This window comes from Acanthaster planci, linkage group LG06 (genome assembly GCF_054643075.1).
Source record: "Acanthaster planci isolate LZ-2023a linkage group LG06, COTS_SCS, whole genome shotgun sequence".
Taxonomy (NCBI): Eukaryota; Metazoa; Echinodermata; class Asteroidea; order Valvatida; family Acanthasteridae; genus Acanthaster; species Acanthaster planci.
The window spans coordinates 6,866,954-6,886,282 of NC_141782.1; the positions used below are offsets into that span (position 1 = coordinate 6,866,954).

The 19,329-nt window shown below is 39.5% G+C and overlaps 1 protein-coding gene across 4 annotated transcripts in view; it reads left to right on the forward strand.

Moving 5' to 3' along the window:
- The window catches only part of rttn (rotatin), a 127,799-nt gene that overhangs the window by 22,615 nt on the left and 85,855 nt on the right, over window positions 1-19,329 (forward strand). For 3 of the 4 annotated variants that reach the window (XM_087138343.1, XM_087138340.1, XM_087138342.1), the window contains 7 exons: window positions 3,393-3,555; window positions 6,458-6,719; window positions 7,359-7,562; window positions 9,028-9,240; window positions 11,290-11,399; window positions 12,454-12,574; window positions 13,974-14,099. In XM_087138343.1, coding sequence (XP_086994469.1) covers window positions 3,393-3,555; window positions 6,458-6,719; window positions 7,359-7,562; window positions 9,028-9,240; window positions 11,290-11,399; window positions 12,454-12,574; window positions 13,974-14,099 — 1,199 coding nt within the window. The remainder of the gene's footprint in view (window positions 1-3,392; window positions 3,556-6,457; window positions 6,720-7,358; window positions 7,563-9,027; window positions 9,241-11,289; window positions 11,400-12,453; window positions 12,575-13,973; window positions 14,100-19,329) is intronic. The other variant, XM_087138341.1, reaches the window with a different exon arrangement.

Genomic DNA, 19,329 nt, shown 5'->3' on the forward strand with positions numbered 1-19,329 from the left:
CAAAGTTTGGTTTAAATGGATTAATATGGACAGCTGTGAAACACAGTTCCTGTTACAGGGGCGTTACAAGATGTTTTGTGTGAATGAATTATTTGGTGTTGTTTGGCCTCTTAAAAGACCCTATGACTACAAAAAAATAAATAAATATAAAAATAAAAAAAGGAGAAATAAGGTCCTCACTTTGTAAAACTAACTTTTTGCCTTCCAAAACTTGTCCCAAAATTGAACGTTGGCAAATCGAAAAAGCTTGCAAATTCATTGCCCCACTACCAGAGAAAATCTGTGAAAATCTTTTCCAACTTGTGAGAAAAAGTGCGAAAATCTTTTCTCACTTGTGAGAACATCTGTGAAAATCTTTTCCCACTTGGGGGAAAATCTGTGAAAATATTTTCCCACTTGTGTGAAAAGGTGTGAAAATATTTTCCCACTTTTGGCACACTTTTTCACAATTTGTGAAATGAAAATGAATTCCCTGGGAAGAGAAAATACGTGAAAATTTTTTCCCATTTTGGTGTTAACTTTCAATCGCAATGTACTGTACATGTAAGTCTATGGCTTTAAATGCAAAACATTGTGGGTAAAGTGTAGATTTCAGCAGTGGTCCCAGATGAAACTTTTTTTGCCACTGCTTCAACCGTATACTTTGCTCTGCTTTCTTCAAATTTTACATAATGGTTTTATAGGCAGTACTTGATATTGTGAATGCAAATTGGATGTGTTATAGTCTCCAGAAGGAGGTGTTTTTCTGGTTTCGCCCTATAATTTTTGGTTTAAAAAAACCCAGTATTTTTGGCATTACCTCTACATACACAATTTCAGGGTGAATAGAAATCCACTCAAAGACCCTTTGCTGCCCTCGGGCAACTCTGGAGGTGTTTTATCAACTTTTGGGTTAAAATGCTACATTTTTGCACATTTTTACAAAAAAGTTGATTTCTACATGTAATTTCCCTTCTGCAGCACAAAAAGGGTTTTAAAACAAACAAGCTTTAAAGATCAGAACTTGACAAAGAGCTTTACTTGTGGGTACCATTACATTTTATTTACAAACTTCAGAGAGTTTTGCCATCTAAAACTAATCTAATGAAAGCCAGGTTATGAAAGTGTCAGTCTGTTACCATGGCAACATGACCCCCAGAGAAGAACACATTTTGAGAGAAAAACTGCAGAATGCAAAGCTTCTTGTATTCATTATGAATCCAGATACACTTCAATTTAAGTCTTATCCTTACTACAGTCACTTTACAGAAGGGAAATGTGCAAACTCCTTCCAATGTTGCTGTCCCCACGGTCACTGCATGGCAACATGCATACATGTATATGACCACATGTCCGTGTTACATTCAAATCAGTTAAACACTGTCTACACCCAGCAAAGCTTATAAAAAACACTTTGACAATCAAGAAATGCAGTAACTACCCTTGCATTATGAGTAGAAAGTTTTAGTGGTTGGAAAAATAAGAGGTGGAATGTCTGGAAATAGCAGTTTTTTAAAACAAAATCTGTAATTTTGTTAACAAAACACATTTTTCTGTTTTGCCTGTTAACCAAATACATTTTTCTGTTTTTCCTGTTAACAATTTTGGTATTTAAACTAGTCATATTTTCCTATGGTTTTCCATCCAGACAATCACTAGCAAAAGTATAGAAAAGCATAGTGTCCTTGAAAATGACAACATTCCGGGCAGAAGGATTTCGCAGATTGTCTGATGCTGTTATTTAGTTCCTTTATTTTAAGATATTTAAAGATACTGTTGCAGGCCTGGGGTTTTTTTTTTTTTGCTTTTTTTTTTTTTGTTTTTTTTGTTTTTTTTTAGATTTGGTAAGTGTGGGATGTATACTATGTACTGTCTTTATTTCATAAGTCCCTGGGACAGTTTTTCTATTTCTGTTCTTAGAGACACATCACTTGACCATGTGTTAACATTTGACAATGCCCACTGAGAAGTGAAAATGCCTGCTGTGTAAATCTCACACTGGCTCATGGATAGGAGACACTTTAATCTGGTCTGATTGGTCAGGAGTCCATGTGCACGTTCATTGAAGGGGATTCTATTGGACAACTTTCAAAGGGAATAAAATAATAAAATATAAAATGGACCGGGGTGTTCAGGAAAATGAAAGTAAAGATTTAGACCCAAATCATTAGAAATCCGTCTTCTTTTTTGACTCTCTGAATAAAGAGGTATTTATGAATGGGAATAAATATGTGCTTGGCCAGTCTTCATTTAAGACCTTGCTCAGGAAAACGAACGCTGATAATGCCCTCACCTACGGCACGGGCATTAGTCGTGTCCATTCTTCTGAGCTGGTCTTAAATGCACGTTAGACTGGCCAAGCGCACATTTATTCTCTTATTAATTAATGTGCATTTACGGGATTTTGTATATGCTAGAGAGGTCTTGCAAATCCCTATGTTTTTTGCACTCACTCGATAAACCTTGCATCTGCATATAAATGGACATCAGTAGAATGAGGGCTTACAAGAGTTCATTGACATATGAACCTTTTGGTTTACTTTCCATGTGCAAAGGAATCATCCAACAATGTCACTCACTAAAGGGGATTGATTCATAATTGGGTGGGCATCTATGGCTACCACTGAGGTCATTTAGATTGTTTATTGTTCTTGATAGTGCTGGTACTCTCTCCTGGGTGCACTCTAGATCTCATTAACAGTATTCTCGTGCACACCCATAAACACTTGTTTTTCTTTGCAAAAGTTTTTGAGCAGATAAGAGGGTTCATCATTGTGAGTAAGAGTGTAAGTCTAATTTGATCTGGATTGCACCTGTTATAGGATCTGAAAGTTTGGATACAGTGCCACTTTTAACGCCCATTCATGTAAATTGTTAGTTTTGGTATCGTCTTTGTCGGCCTGAATAACCTTGTCTTACACAGGTGGAAAGCTAGAAATAAGTGTGATGGCTAATTTGTGCCCATATTTTTAGATTTCTAAAAAAAAAAAGGAAACTGATTGCCTCTTTGAATCCAAAAATTATTAATCCTAAATTTATAATCAACTTTTCAAAATTGCTGTTACCAATATCCATTGTTAGCAGTATGTTCATTTTATGTGTGTGGTGTAGCTTTCCAGTTATAGGGACGTATTTAAATTGACGTTTTACAATTTTGATCCAAGGTTGCAGGTTATTTTTCATACTGGTATCTTATTTATTGAGATGCTGACTTTTGGTATGCAAATCTGTAGAGTCTAAATGGCAGCAGACATTCTTTTTCTCAGTCATTGGAGTATGACATAGAAATAAACTGGATAGCATTTGTCTCATTTTGGTTCAAGCAGAAAAAAATAATTAAAAACCCAAATAAAAATAATAAATAACTTTTGTTCAGTCTGATGAACAAACATTTATTTCCCAATATTATGTAGATTTTGGATCTCAAACAGCATCCACCGCATCCTCTGGAATGGGAAGAGCATCCTGTTCAACTAGCCAATCAACGCTGAGCACAGGCTCAAGACCTTCAGTGATTGGTCGAAATGAACCTCGTGTAAGAGGAGATGGAAGAGATGGTGACACATCAAGCTCTGTGTAAGTTATGTAGTTTGCCTTTGTTAATTTAAAGAGTTTAATTGAATTTGGATGCATTGTATCCGTAAGCATGGGTCCCTCATTTTTTAACTATTAACATTTATGATTTACCCCAAGCTTTCCGTATTACAGGGCTAGAAATGGGCCTAAAGGCAGCTGAATTTGTCAGTTTACTGGAGCCAGTATTTCCCATATGCCATTAAAAATATATGTTCTAAAGAATTAAACAACTTAATACAAAGTAACAAAATTAAAAAAGCTAACTTTCAGTCGATCAAAGTCCAGCGGTTTGCACGATATAGTTTACTTGACTAACCCCAAACACGTGCTAAATTACGCCAACAGCCGGGCACTGGACCTATACCGTGTACATGTACACACACTTAAAAAGGGAACTAACTGCAATAGGCAGAGTGCAAATCACTTGGCTACCGCAAGAATTTATGCACAAGTCTATGGTTGTGGCCATGGCCAGTTTCTATAGAATCTTGTGTAAATTCCAGCCATAGCCAAGTGAATCAGACATGTCCTGTGCAAGACAGCATTGAGATCATGACACTGGCTGCGTGTTGGAAGCAAAACATGCTGTGTGTGTACAGGCCTGTCATACATATTGTGGACCTCTGCACACAAGAAGTCCACATAATGCAGGGTACGATGGCGTTGTGTGGAGTCTGGACTTGCACATATCCACACCATGTTTTCCCCTCTCTGAAAAACAGTTTCAGAGGCTTTTTGGAGTCTACATGTAGGTTATCTGTGGCAAAATGAAGAGGAACAGTCAATTTAGAAACCACATGCAGGGATGTTTATTTTCACTGATGTAACAAGGGACGCTGTCACAAACTGTGCCCAAACTTCGTGGAAAGACGCATTTACAAAATGAGAAATTTTGATACCAAATAGCAACCATATTTCCCCCTTCAGTGTTAAATATTCATTTGCTCCCCATGGTACTGCTTTTAATATAGTCGTGTCTAAAACTGCATGTTGGAAAGTCAGTTTCTTTTATTAAAATTGCTTCAAAATCTTGCACAAAGTTTTTTCACCAAAAGTACATGTACCTGCATGCAGTATTTGCAGGAAAGCACAAAGCAGGAACTGTTCATAACAAATGTTGTACCTACACGTATATAGATTGGCAGAGATTCCTCAAAATACTTTGGCCGTCTAATAACAATTTAAATTTGTGTGAAAATTTTCTTTTAATTCATGAAGTGCTGAATACAAAATAGAGCGTTGCAGTGCTGGAATCGTGCCATAGTCTGCTAGTGCATCTAATGAATATTCAAAACGTCTCAGCTCCCCATACATACTCTTTGTACATGCTGTACAGTGTTCGACCACAAACCTGTTTACTTCATGTACATGCAAGCTACGTTGCAGTTAACGTGGGCTCATGTGGTGTACATAGTAAGACACAGAAAAAAAACGTGTAATTATAGAGACACATTGCTCAGTCAAGTATAGTCCCTCCCTTTGTGCACCACTTAGTCGAGAGTTAGCACATGCGCACTTGAACACTTACATGTAACTGTGGATTTCGAGGCAGGCAACGTTAGATGCAGACCATGGTTTATACAAACAAGTAAAGTTCACGGAGATAACCTGATAACTAAAAATTGATTAGAAATTAGACCACTCTATTAAATGAACCCAGTTGCACAAAAATAGTTATTTTTAAAAAAATATACACAACCCGATTTGAAAGAAAATACGTCCACATTCATTTTCTTTTTCTCCAGTTTATCACAACAAACAAAATTAAGTGCCGTGTGTATTAAGACCTAATCAGACATCAGTAGTATTTTAGAGTTATTGCGAATTGAATATTTTCCATGAGGAGCATTTATCCGTACTAGTGCATGTATACTTGGAAAATGTATTGAAACTGAAATCTGAACTAATAGAGTACATGTACATATACCCGCACATCATGCACACATTAATTTGATCGTGGCCAAGCAGTCGACCAAGAGCCAAAATTGAAATTGAACAAAGGACAATTCGCAATAGCTTAAACATAACATGGTCTCCTTTTTTAAACACTCGTTCAATTACACGTACCAAGATGTGCAGCACACGTGGAAAAACTGGGGAACAATTTAAAATTTTGATTTTAAAATACTGCTTTTTACTCTTGGAAATGTAACTTTCGCAGACATCTTTCACCCGTTTTTCTTCGAAATGTCATTTATGATTAACAAGAAACACATCACAAAATGAAATCTGAAGCTTGATTATATTTCTCTGGTATAAATTCAGCAAACTTTTACACAGTTTGAAAGATTTCCACAGATAGATTTTGGTATTGGCTTTGTTGGCTGGTGTCACCATTTTAACAAGCAAAAGAAAGTGATCACGACTCAGCCAAATTCTAGCGCATGCTCACAAACTAAGTGGAAGGGGTGAATATACATGCAGTGCAGGTAGAAGAAAACTGGGCAATGACTGTTCTTACAATACGACTGACAAGGTGGGTGATGAACAGGCACAAATCATGGTCACCATTGGTGATAAGAATTAAACGTTGGTATTTATCATTTTTTAGGCGCAAATGAGACTGTTTTGGTCGCACCATACAGCACATAAGCATTACATCTTAACTGCTAGATTGTATAGATCTGCTGTTGGAGTGCATATGTTTTCTTGTCAAGTCATCTAGATGTTAGTTCATAGCAACTGTATAGTTTCTTGTTAGGCAAAGAGTACATGAAATGTCAAACTCTCAACCGATCTTTAACTTGAGCTCGTGTAATAGGAAATTGCCCTTAAAAATGAAAAATATAATTCAAGTTTCTGGATACCTAATGTGGTATGTTGAAATAAAAGTTGTCACACCCATCCTTTTTGCAGATCTATTCAACATACTATACATACATGTAAAATGTTTATTTTGCAGACACTCAAGTCCTGTAGTTGCCGACATCACTGCATCTGTCTCAGACACAGATAGTGAGGATGCCATCGTCCTTCAGTTCTCTCAGCTTACCTTGCCTCAGTTTGCAACAGATGTCTTGTTTCATGTGACTCCACTTCTTAAAACAGGCACCACTGAAGTGGTTGTTGCTAGTGTGTATCTTTTGAATGAGGCTATGAAGCTGGTAAGAGTTGCCATGACAACAGATATCTGGGATGATGGCAGTGCAGCAGGTAGAGCATTGGTGAGTTGATTGCTTTGGAGATCTACTAAAGATTGATTGTTGGTGTGATTCTGAATGCAAATTTGTAGTGTAGCTTACCACTGCAAGTTGGTAGTATATCAATGTAGATCAACATGTTAATTTTTGTTAAGGATGAAAACTGATAAAGACAGTTTGAGGTTTCATTGAATTTTTAATATGTGTTGTGCTTTTGAAAGGGATTCTTGGATGAAATGATCAGAGTTTGTCACTTGCAAGGAACTAGTGTTTGTATTTCACTGAAAAACTCTGTTGTGATGTAGACATGATCCTTCTAGTCGAGTCCATCACAAGTACCTACAAGTCCATCATACATGTACATCCACCCCAAGTGATTCATTCTTCAGCCAAACCAGAAGCTATTCAAATGAACTGTGACAAACATTGCCTTGTCAGTGTTCACCGCGTTACATTTCGTGAAAGGACTTGTGATGGACTCAACTGCAACACTGACAGAGGTCGCTCTATTTTGAAACTTTTGTATTTAGCCAATTATTGGCAGACACGGATTCAGTCTTCTGGACGGAATGAAGGTAAGCAATTTATATTGGACTGGAAACATTGAAAACTAGATTGACTAAAATTGTCTTCATTGAACTCAAATTTTGTTGTTCACTTCAGACTGACAAGTTGTCAGATAGCTTTGAAGTCCTCGGTGAGGTTCTTCACTATCATTATCATCATTGCCACGGTGATCATGATGGTGAACAATCCATCCCTGTTGGACACGTATCCAAGGAAACGTTTGTTCACCATCGGCTCTCCATGATTGCTATCATTACTCTGGTGAAGACAGTGATTCAAGACCTTGTTCCATTTGAAAAGGTAACCACAGGTGTTATATTCCATCAGAGCTGTTACTTTTATAATGGATTCAGAAGTACCTAAAGCTTACAGTGACAAATCCATGCATGTGTGTAGTGTGTATGATAGAATGACAGCCTTGCACATAGAAAAGAAAATATCTATGTGATTAATAGGAAGTGCCTGGGATTAAAAGAATGCTGGAAGTAAGAATTACATGCCGCATGATCATTGTGTGTCAAGGGTTGATGTACTTGGGAGACATGTGAAATTCGATGCAACCCTGATCAGGTTGGGGACCAAGGCCAAATTTAGCTGTGGTGCTAGATTGTGTATATGTTGCTGAATTACAGTAAGTGATGACATCATTTTATTCTCACAAGATTTACTGTAGAAAGGTTTCGGAGATTGCAGTTCACATGAGGAGATTGATGAAATTTCTCAGAACCATTTATACTCGTGAAAAAAGCTTAGCCAAAATTTATTTCCTTTTGCAAGTCTTTTTTTTTTAAATAGTCTGTAATATAAATTTGGAAGGACTAGGAATCAGTCTTAAATTTGGCACAGCGGCCATTCATTGGCAGAGACAGAGACATTGAGAAGCCTTCCTGTGCACATTTTCTGAATGGTATATTGGAGAACCCACATGGCAAGCATAAAATGTGCTCAACAAAAACCAATGAAGGCATTAAATGCCAACATTTTTATACATAAAGTAAGTTTAGCAAAAGCACTACATTGTCAGCTGAGCTCATGTACGTGGTGATAAAAAATCCAACACTGCATCAAAAGTTTTGGTTGAGAAACCTTGGCGATTCACTTTCAAAGAATGAGGATGGAAGAAATGTTGATATTGAGTGTTGGGTAACATGTTTGGTTTAAATCTGGGGAATCATTGTTATTTTTGTTGAAAATTTAGGCCAATGAAGAGATCAAGGTCATTCCAGAGTCATGATCTAAAAGAAACTGAAAATGATATAATTATCACTTGATCAAGGGAAGTACACACAGTCTAGTGATGTCGCTAGATGTAGCCTTGGTCCTCAACCTGCTCGTTTGACATGCATGGCAGTGGAGAAACATGAAAGGATCCCAGTTAGTTTCTGATTAATGAATTCGGCCAAATCACAGCAGTGTTTTGTACCATGATCTACTATCATGACTTTTCTTAAACTGACTGTGAGGCAGTGAAACTGGTCAACGTAATGCCTTGGTATAACAGTATGGGTTGTGTTTTGATTAGAATAAATGCTGTCCTAGTGAAACCTAGGCAGCATCTTGTGATTTTCATATATTTTCAATCAGATGTCATACTTCAGGTACAGTATATAGTGCCCCTCGTCATTTTGCTCAGCTTTCTATTGTTTCTGAATGAAGGTGTATTATGTAATAATATGATCAAGATATAATCAGAAGCAATGGGTTTGATTAAAAAATTATTTTATAAGTTTTCATTTGCTGCTCTACACTCTCTTTTGTTTCTCAGGCCAAAGATATCCTACCAGAGAACCTTTCCTCATCTTTGTACCTTGCTGTTATGGATGAAGGTCTGATGTTCTGCACTCCCCATGTTCGTGTGTGTCTGTTACCCATAATACAAAGGTCCTTACCTGCTAAGCATAGGTTGTACCAAGAAGCTGCTAACATCTGTAGCTCTATGAACAGTGCTTCCCTGTTCCTTCAAGAGCTGGATGACAAGGTCAGGAATTAGGCTTTGATACACACTCACGCTCCATGGAAACACACCATTTCTTGTGTTCTGGTTTACTGTTTTAGCCAACAGTGTTGCAGTAATATTCAACTTGACTCGGATAAAGGGATTCTGTAATCACTTGAGTTATGAAATGAATGAAATTCTGAGTATGTGGCTTATTCTCTCCCTAACATGCTTAAGACGTGTATTGGAGTTGATTACAGAAAGGTCAATCTGATCCCACAGCTCCATGTGAAATCTGAATCCAATCCAAATCTGCTAGCCTTGGCTCAATCCAGTCCAATCTGATGGCCTTCATAGCTCAATCGGAATCAGAGAGTGTTGAATCTAATTCCAATCTGTCATAATCTTAATTTACATAAATAAAGAACTTTAAACAATCAATAAAGGGAAGCTGACAGGGTGCTTACATGTTAATTATAAGGGTAAACAAAGAAATTGACGGGAGCAGGATTGAAGTTTGGACCTCCAAAATCCCGTAACAGTGCTCTACCAACTGAGCTATCAAGCCCTACGTTGGGGGCCCTTCCCATTGGAGTACATGTGTCTTTGTTCAGGGGTGCTTGTCAGAAGCCATAAAACCTGAAACACCATATAGCCAGGTATCGCCACGATACAACCTGGGAAGTGTTGAACAGGGATCAGTCAGGAGGATACAGCTTTTTTAACACAAATCAAACGAATGTTGACCAATGAGAAGGGCCACCAACGTAAGGCTGGACAGCTCATAATGGCTGATAATATAAATTTATGTACATTTTACACTGTTTAATCTGCATTTACATGTATATCAACTTGTGCAATATCGTGGCAGAAAATAAATAGCAAGACAGCCCAGGGCTGTAAAATTGAGAGTAAAACCAAAAATACTGCATCGTGGCAACACCAAGCCAAGCACCCTTGTTGTAGGGTTATAAAAGATAAATGCATTAAATCACAAGCGATCATGTCAACTTGGGGAAGGTTTTTTATTGGTTTAGTAAAGAAAGGAAAATGTTCAACACAAACCTTATTGCTGCCATATTTGATAATACACATGTAATGGTAGATAAGTTCATGCATTTTAATCAAGTCAAAAGCAGTAGGATTTTATCAGATTTTGTTACATTATGGGAAAATGATCAATCTGATCTGATCTGTCATTTTACAGTATCATTCCCATCTGAATCTAAATGAGCTACATGTATGTTCAATCCAACCTGAATCTAAGGTCTGATTGGAATCCAGAGTGCACAACTTTGCTTCTCCTCACAGCAACTTATTGAAAAAAAAAAAGAGTTGATACTTTTTACAAAAGTACCGGTTTTAGTTTAAAAGGTATGAGTGATTTTATTTACTGTGTCACATCCAGTAGTATTTGACACATCTCATATATTTGCACTTTTCACATACTTTACTTAACTTGTGTTGCACTGGCTGGAACATTTACAGATAGATACCTGTATCCCACCTGATATGCTGCCTTACATGTAAATCCCATCCAAAAACTTTGTTCACTGCACATACGTAGGGATCATTGCCTTGTGGCATCAACAATCTGACTTTAATACATGTAGGTGTCATACATGACTTCCATGTTCATCATCCATTCTTAATTTTATGATTGATATATAGAGCGTTATCCATTAGTTCATCATCCATTCTTCACTGTTTACTTACAGCTTCACACAAATACACTAGCTGAACCAAGAGTACAGTTAGGTTATTGACACACAAAATCTAAGCTTGTCACATTTATCCAAAACGTGAAAAAAAGTCTGAGTTTAATTTAAATGAAATACCGTTTGTTGACTAGTCTTATAATGTACTATGAAACTGACCTCAACCTGCTGGACTTCTTGGTGGCATATTGTACTTTGAATCAATTTGAGTATGACCTAGGTAATAGTACCTCCTTTTGTTTAAATAGGTTGCGTCCTATATCAACCAGCTAACATTTGTGTTTTGTAAATTTGTATAAAGTCCAAGTAAATAGGGTTACCAAGCAAGTAAATGTGATTCTTTCAGTGAAGTCTATGAATCTTTTGTCCACAGTGTACAAATGCTGAGAGATTGCTTAACTTAGCAGAAGCAAGCCTAAGCAGTCTACATTGTCACAGGGTGCTGTCACTCGTGGATAAGTTTGTTCAACTTTGCTCAGACATGTGGGTATCTGAATAAGGGAATAAATATGTGCTTGGCCGGTCTTAAACGTGCGTTGATAATGCCCTCACCTGCGGCTGGGGCATTAGTCGCGTCCATGCTCCTGAGCTGGTCTTAAACTGCGTTGATAATGCCCTCACCTGCGGCTGGGGCATTAGTCCCTCCATGCTCCTGAGCTGGTCTTAAACATTAAAACCAGCCAAGCACATGTTTTATCCCATTCATAAATACCTTTTTAGTCAGAGAGTCAAAGGAAGTCAATGTGTGATGGACTTCCAGTGATTTTGTTCTAAAATTTTATTTTGATTTTCCTGAATACCCCCATTCATTTTATGGAATATTCCTTGTGCAAATTGTCCAATTGGCATATGCGTGGCAAGCTGCCTGCACACAGACTCTTTACCAATCAGAATTGGCTATTTCTGTCTTATATCCAGGTGCCAGTGCGTGATTTACGCAGCGGGCATTATCACTTCTCAGCGGGTATTATCAAATGTTAATACACAGTCAAGTTGCATGTTGTTGAATAGGGAAACTGTCTGAGGTATTTATGAATGTGTGGTTAATGCATGTTGTTAATAAATGGAAGTATTTTTAAAAAGTTGGTTGGAATTAATGATGGCCAAAATATGTTTGGGGCAAAATTCATTCTTAACTGAGGTTCACACTGCCTTTTACCATAACATTCAGACATGAAGACGTTTTCATTTTCAACCGAGCACTCAGTAATAAGTTGGCTTTGTGAATGAAAAGTTTATGCGAATCATTAAGCAAGGATCATAAAGGATTGCTTGCATCCATTTATTCAAAGTTTGGTTGATAAGTACATTGTTTTACAGTAAAATGAAAGATTGCTTTTGTGTGTGTGTGCTACTGATGACATGAACAGGCATGCAACTTCCATATGAATCATTTTGGGTTTTTTTACCCACCCTGTGTGAACTTACTGCCTGTACAAAATCTGATGCAGCTTTGAATTTTTTCATTTTCCCTTACACGGTCACGTTCCACTTCACATGTTAGTATAAAATGTCTTGGTGTTTATGTGCTGTTTAGCTGCAGTTCATCAAATGAGAAGAATGTGAAATATTCTCGAAAAATCTTATTGAAGTTCCTCGCACATCCTGAGCAAGATGTCAAGTTACAGACCTATGCTGCCTGTCTCAACATTGTTAAGGTAATGTCAAGTTACAGACCTATGCTGCCTGTCTCAACATTGTCAAGGTAATGCCAAGTTACAGACCTATGCTGCCTGTCTCAACATTGTTAAGGTAATGCCAAGTTGCAGACCTATGCTGCCTGTCTCAACATTGTTAAGGTAATATCAAGTTACAGACCTATGCTGCCTGTCTCAACATTGTTAAGGTAATATCAAGTTACAGACCTATGCTGCCTGTCTCAACATTGTTAAGGTAATGTCAAGTTACAGACCTATGCTGCCTGTCTCAACATTGTTAAGGTAATGCCAAGTTACAGACCTATGCTGCCTGTCTCAACATTGTTAAGGTAATGTCAAGTTACCGACCTATGCTGCCTGTCTCAACATTGTTAAGGTAATGCCAAGTTACAGACCTATGCTGCCTGTCTCAACATTGTTAAGGTAATGCCAAGTTACAGACCTATGCTGCCTGTCTCAACATTGTTAAGGTAATGTCAAGTTACAGATCTATGCTGCCTGTCTCAACATTGCTGAGGTAATGTCAAGTTACAGATCTATGCTGCCTGTCTCAACATTGTTAAGGTAATGTCAAGTTACAGACCTATGCTGCCTGTCTCAACATTGTTAAGGTAATGCCAAGGATAATAAGTTGTACAAAGGCTTATTGTTGCTTTGGATTGTGTTTTTCATGATGATATTTTACATGAATAAGCATCATGAATTACATCACCTCTGGTACGTGTGTCTATCAGATCCTGTTTTCTTGTATTTGCATTCATGGTTTCATCTCAGGATATTCTTGAACAGTGAAGTATTAGGTGGTTCTTCAAGACGGAATTTTAGATTAATTATCTCAAAGTGTGTTCATTGACAACTGGAGTAATGAGCAAGTTCAGTATTTCTAAAAGGCAAGGCTATATGAGAACAAAGCACCTGATTTGACACCAGTTTGAACATGCTGATAAGGCTGTCCCTCACACATGAGTATTGTTCATGACTGACTTTCATTATGAACATGATGAAGGGATGCCTTTATCTCTTCACTGAAGGAAACACTTATGTTTAAATGTTATTGCAACTGTTTTCCACTTCTGCGGTAAAGGAAGTCTTTGCCAAGGACTCAACACATTTTCTTAGCTGTCCATAAATATTTATCTTCAACAGTAGTGCAACTGATGCAAGCTCATTACTCACATTCCCAACATTTTTACGCAGTAAACATTTTTGTTCAGTAATACAATATACCAGAAATATTGTTTCTTTGTCTTTGTATGATTAGTCAACTGCTTTGAACAACTTTATTCAACAGTTTTGCATGCAGTAATTCAGGTATGAATTTGAACACAAACTTACAAAGTACCCCAGCAAAGTTGAGATTCTTAAGATAAATGAGTGATGTTTACTGTTTATCTGTTAGGATGTTGTCAATGTGGAGGAAGTCATCAGAGGCAGAAGGAGGGCTGCTGAATGTATCCATTTTCTACTTGATTCAAACATTCTATATGAGATATGCTGTTTTGGACTTTCTGATGATCAAGAGAAAGTAAGTACCTCACAACTAAAGTATGGTAATTTCTTCTTAGGGAAAAATCTAGGTCTACTGGCGACAACCTAATCACATTACCAATACCATGAATACATATGCATTATTTCCCAGTCCATTACTCCATTCGCTAAATTCTTGATCACCCGGCAGTGTGCCCTCGCGCGACTCCCGCAGAAGTGGCCACCATGATCTTCCTCTTTTTCTTAGCGCCATTACTCAAAGACAGGTTATTGTCCGGGTCAGATATTTTCGAGAGGTTTTCCTTTGCTAAGCTTCGTTTTGGTGTCATTTCCTGATCATTCCTTTATTCTTTTTACCATTGGTTATTCTGGCATTCGGTTTTTTCTTGTATAGTTTCTCCTTTTTCTTTGCATTAGGTCTCAGATCGGGAGATATTTTGTACTTTACCCCGCTTCCAGTTGTTATGCTCGCATTGTGAGCCAGGGATCGCTTGTGTTCGTAGGGACAGTGGTGCAGTGCGTTCAGTCCATGCAAACTTACGGTCGTTCTGGGGTACGACCATGCAATACCCTTATTTGCTCCAGTACTGTCCTGTCGAGCATACAAGTTTGCTCAACAAGTTTCTTTGTGACTTGCAGCAGTTTGAGCGTGCCAGTCCCCAGTGGGGCTCAGGAATATACTGTGCCACTCCACTGCACAGCCATTGGCTCGTCTACACTCCCCTACTGGCCTTCTGGAGTGTAGCTGAGTCTCCCACTCATTGCAGTCTGAGCTGTAAGACCAGGTGCTATCTAGCTTGCTCCACTGCCGGCTTACCGTTCGGTCCTGTAACACCACCTTGGCAGGGATATTCATGCAGTTTGATTGGGTTTTAAAATATACTGTACTGGTCCACTGCTCGCACACTGGTTAGCCTGCAGGCTTTGATGCACCTCACACAGCTTGCTGCTTGAATATTACTGCTGTTGTTGAGTACCTGCTGTTGTTGTAGACCTGCCCACCCCCCCTTCCCCCGTACAGTGTGTCACAAAGCCCTGTGTCGCTGCCAATCTTTCACCGCTACAGTGACCATTTATAACAGGCAGGTCTCTGTAGGAACTGTCCAGATCTTACCTGCCTGGTACCAGGGGGCCTGCACGAGTCTGCCCTTATGTGGGGCAGCTTCGGGCGAAACTCGAACCTGCAATGGCCCCGTCTCCATTCCACTACAGTGCTCCCACTCGTGGACGCTCAGTCGGTTAATTTAAGTTTTTCCACCCATAGTTTACTGTCCATGTCAGATGGTACAACTATTGACACATGGTGATCAGCGGTTGAGGGCATTTCCCTATGCGGCCTGCCTGGCAGCACGGCTATTCATTAAAGCGACTGATTGTGGGCCAGTGCCGGCAGTCTCAGTGGTTCGCTTTTTTCCCACATTTCTGCTCTGACATAGGGTTTGCAGCCTCCCCTATCAATGATTCCCTTCAAGGAGACACCTTACCTGCTTCTATTTCTCATGAGGCTAATGCTCGGTGGGATTCTCTTGCTACTGCTTCTACCTGGCCTGGTCATTTATTCATTTCATTTCAGCACTTATTCAGCATCATGCTCATCCTCTGGTCGCTTCTCATCCTGATCCTTATTTCCTGCCTCCGGCGCATTCCAGGTCTTATACCGGTTAGCAGAATTACTTATTGTCTCCCTGGCCGTCGCATCCGACATCTGCCAAGGGTCACTTCTTTCTGACTCGGGTCAGCCCCATGATGATAGAATTCTCTCTCTCTGAAATTGGACAATCTCACTTTTTCTGAGTCCTGCCTTCGCGTGCTCCAGCTTTAGGTTCTTGGACTTCCTCCTCCAGATCCCCCGCGGGATGACCAGACTCGCCCATTGTTCAAATGCCGACTCCTAGGGTTGTGTCTTTTTCTTCACTTTCCCTTTGGGTGATTACATATATCATACTCATCTTGCTGTACCATTGTGCCGGCAATGGCCAAAGATAAATTAACCCGTCGAGCTAGGAACTAGTCCCATCATACCATTAAACTCTTCGGCTTTGAGTCCACACACAAAAATTTTGACCGTGTAGTCCCATATTGGTATCCGTGGCATGTCTTTCGCCTCCCCTTGATCAAGTTCTGTGGGGAAAATCACACTGGGTGGATGAGTTCTCGTCTCTCTCTCATCTGCGGCTACTGACTAGGTTTCAGGCCCCCTCCCCAAGCTGACTCCAATCCCATAAGATCCTTTTCAACGGTAGACCTTGGAGTCGGAAATTTCTACTGTATTTCAAACATGCTGTTCTCCCGATTTGACAAGACCACACTCGGGAGCAATAGTTCACAAAGTTGTCTTTCAAGACTTGCATAAGTGCATTGCACATACTGCTCGTTCCACAACAGATCACAGTGTAGTTCGCATTCGTAAGACATTAAGGCAGAGCAGAATGTACATGTATGTACTTGCACGTGTATTTTCTAATATCCTCAAGAATTGTTCCCATTTTGCTGCTTCAAGTCTATGATTTGAGGGAACTTTATTTACGTTGTCATTTTTCATTGCCAGTTGACTGTACGGGCACAGATTTCGCCGACGGTGGTGTGGCTCATGTCTGCTTACTGTGACTGTTATGAGGTTAAACAAATGTGACTTGAGTTCGGGCGTGCTATTACATTGGGAGGGGAAGCGGGTTAGCACAGCGGTTCTTTCCTCGCTTTGCACCAATGAGGCCCGGGTTCGAGTCCTGGCTTGGCCCAGGCTTTAAGTGCATTTGGTTTCCAGTCCATACTCGCTCTCGCAGGTTTTCTCCGGGTACTCCGGTTTCCTCCTGCCTCTAAAACTGGACCTTCTTCCTAACTCCGTAATGTGATGCTGATTAATAAAGTGTGTGAATAAACGTACAGTTATTGGCGTAAATAGCCCGAGTTGCTGAAAGTGCCGTTAAAACAAAACAACATCACATTGGGACTCGGGTCATCTCTTCCGACTGCGCCAATGTGGCATTGTCAAATTGAATTGGCGAACTTGGGCCAAGGTTTTGTTTGCTTTTCGGACTACTGTTTGTGTTCATTTGTTCAACCAGTGTAAAAATTGGGTTATCAGGGTGCTTTTTATGTTCGCACTGAAGTGTCTTCCCTGAGTGGGAAATGCTTGTACGGTGCTTCCGTTCATTGGGTGGCACTAAGATGAGTTTCCATCTTCTCCAGAGCGATCTTTTGACTACTGAATGCTCCCATATTTATTTTTCATTTTTCTGATGTTGGATGACATGACTTTGACATTACATCCAGATGTGCATGTAAGAGTACATGTAAGTCTTTCTTCATTCTTCAGGAGTTGTACATCATTCGACTTGGTCTTTCGGCAATAACTCCTTGCTGGTAGACAGATTCACACCTGGTTTATCTAGCTACATGGAGTCTTTCTCAAGGTCTACTGTTATTTCACTTCCCTTTCTCGCTTATAGTATCCTTTGTTGCATATGTAGAGAGAACTCTCCCCTTTTTCAGGGCTTCACTGCAGTCAGAATGAGGGCTCTATATCAGAATGCCATCTTTTCTTTTCTTCGAGTAATTCCTGCGGCATTTTTTTTCCTGATCTATGTCTATCCTTGGACCTATGCCTCAGGGTTAGGTACGATGAATTTCCCGTGTGAGAGTACGACATTGACCCCAGTCCTCCTCTTTGGAATAAGCTAGTCATGCTCCTGATCGATATCCTGCTACTGCTGCCTCGGCATCCAGACTTACTCTTTCAACCCTGGACCCATCCATCTACACTTTGTCACAATGTGAGAAGTTTATAAATCATGTTTATATTACATTAACATCACAAGTTGGGAAATGTGTGAAAACCGTGGTTATATAAATATTGGTAGAAAGAAAATGATTGGGCTAAGAGTTACTTTCAGATTTGAGTTTGTCCCCACACACCCACTGCAGAGTGTAGATGGCTATTCAAAACCAAATTTGTCAGAGAATACATAGTGGCAAGGAATGTTATGGGAATTAATCATGCTTGAGTAACATAGTCCAAGGCACTCCCCTGTGTGTGTGCTGTTAGGCACTACCAATGCAGCCTTAGTGGTGTACGGAAGGGTAGTCCACCTGTGTGGTGAGGTACATGTCCTGCATGTACTGTACATAGGGCGTGGCCCTGAAGAAAAGCCAGTTTGGAAATCAAACTGTAAGTTAATTTTACTTGGTTTCTATTTATGTTTATGCTTATTTTGTATAAGATAACTGTAAGCTCATTTAAAAGATGTGTTTAAATGGCCAAAAATTATTGCAGGTTATTTGGATTCTTTTTCAAAGGGTTTTCCCTGAGGGGAACTTAAAACCTTGCTGGTTCTGAGTGAACCATTTGTTCGGAGTGAACCACCTTCATTCTGAGGGAGTCATTTGTTCTGAGTGAACAACCGGCATTCCGAAGGGATCATTATATTTGTTCTGAGTGAAAAAACATCTTTATGAATAAACGAGCACCAGTATCGCTCCACAGTTCTTAGTGAACTAGCTACCCCACCCAGCTCGAGGTGAAACCGTACAGAGAGGTTTAAGGCCGACCATCAGGCCAGCAGGGAGAACCATCCTTCGACCTTCCTGGAAGATCAGCCCAGGCGCTGATGTTCATCCGTGCACCCACCTGGAGACAGCTTTACTCCAAGGAGCTGGCAGACATATTGTAGAGAACTGCATGGTACACGGGCGTGGGCATTCTTCCACCCACGCAAACTGTTGACTGTTTTGAAGGTGGCCTGGTGGGGCTTGAATAATTAACTAATTAGTGGTAAAGATTTGTTTATTTATTTTCACGAAACGGTCGTAGGGGGGATATAATTAGGTATTTACACATTTTACTAATTCGATTAGAAACTGGTTTTGAGTACAAGTGTTTTTTTTTTTTTTGGTAGGGGGGGTTGGTAGAATAAATGTTCCTTGTCTTATGGAAAAAAAAAACAAACGGTTGATTGATTTTGAAGTATGATTTTTTGACCTCCAAAAACTTGTGTACCTACTACCATACTGGTTAGTTATTTTTTGGGTCCACTGAGGGGAAAGTCGGACCCCTGGTGTGACACACTTGAAGTGCTAAACGTTGTCCAATGATCTTTTTTAGCAGGCAGGCATTCTCACGCCGCTGCCGCCCTAGCTGCCACAGGCCAACGTCAATCCACTAGGACAATCTATGAGAGCTGAAGACAGTGTTTTGATTCATGGTGTGAAGGGGGCTCTACGGATCTGACCAAATTACCTTAGTGACGGACACTTATGTACCTCTTCAA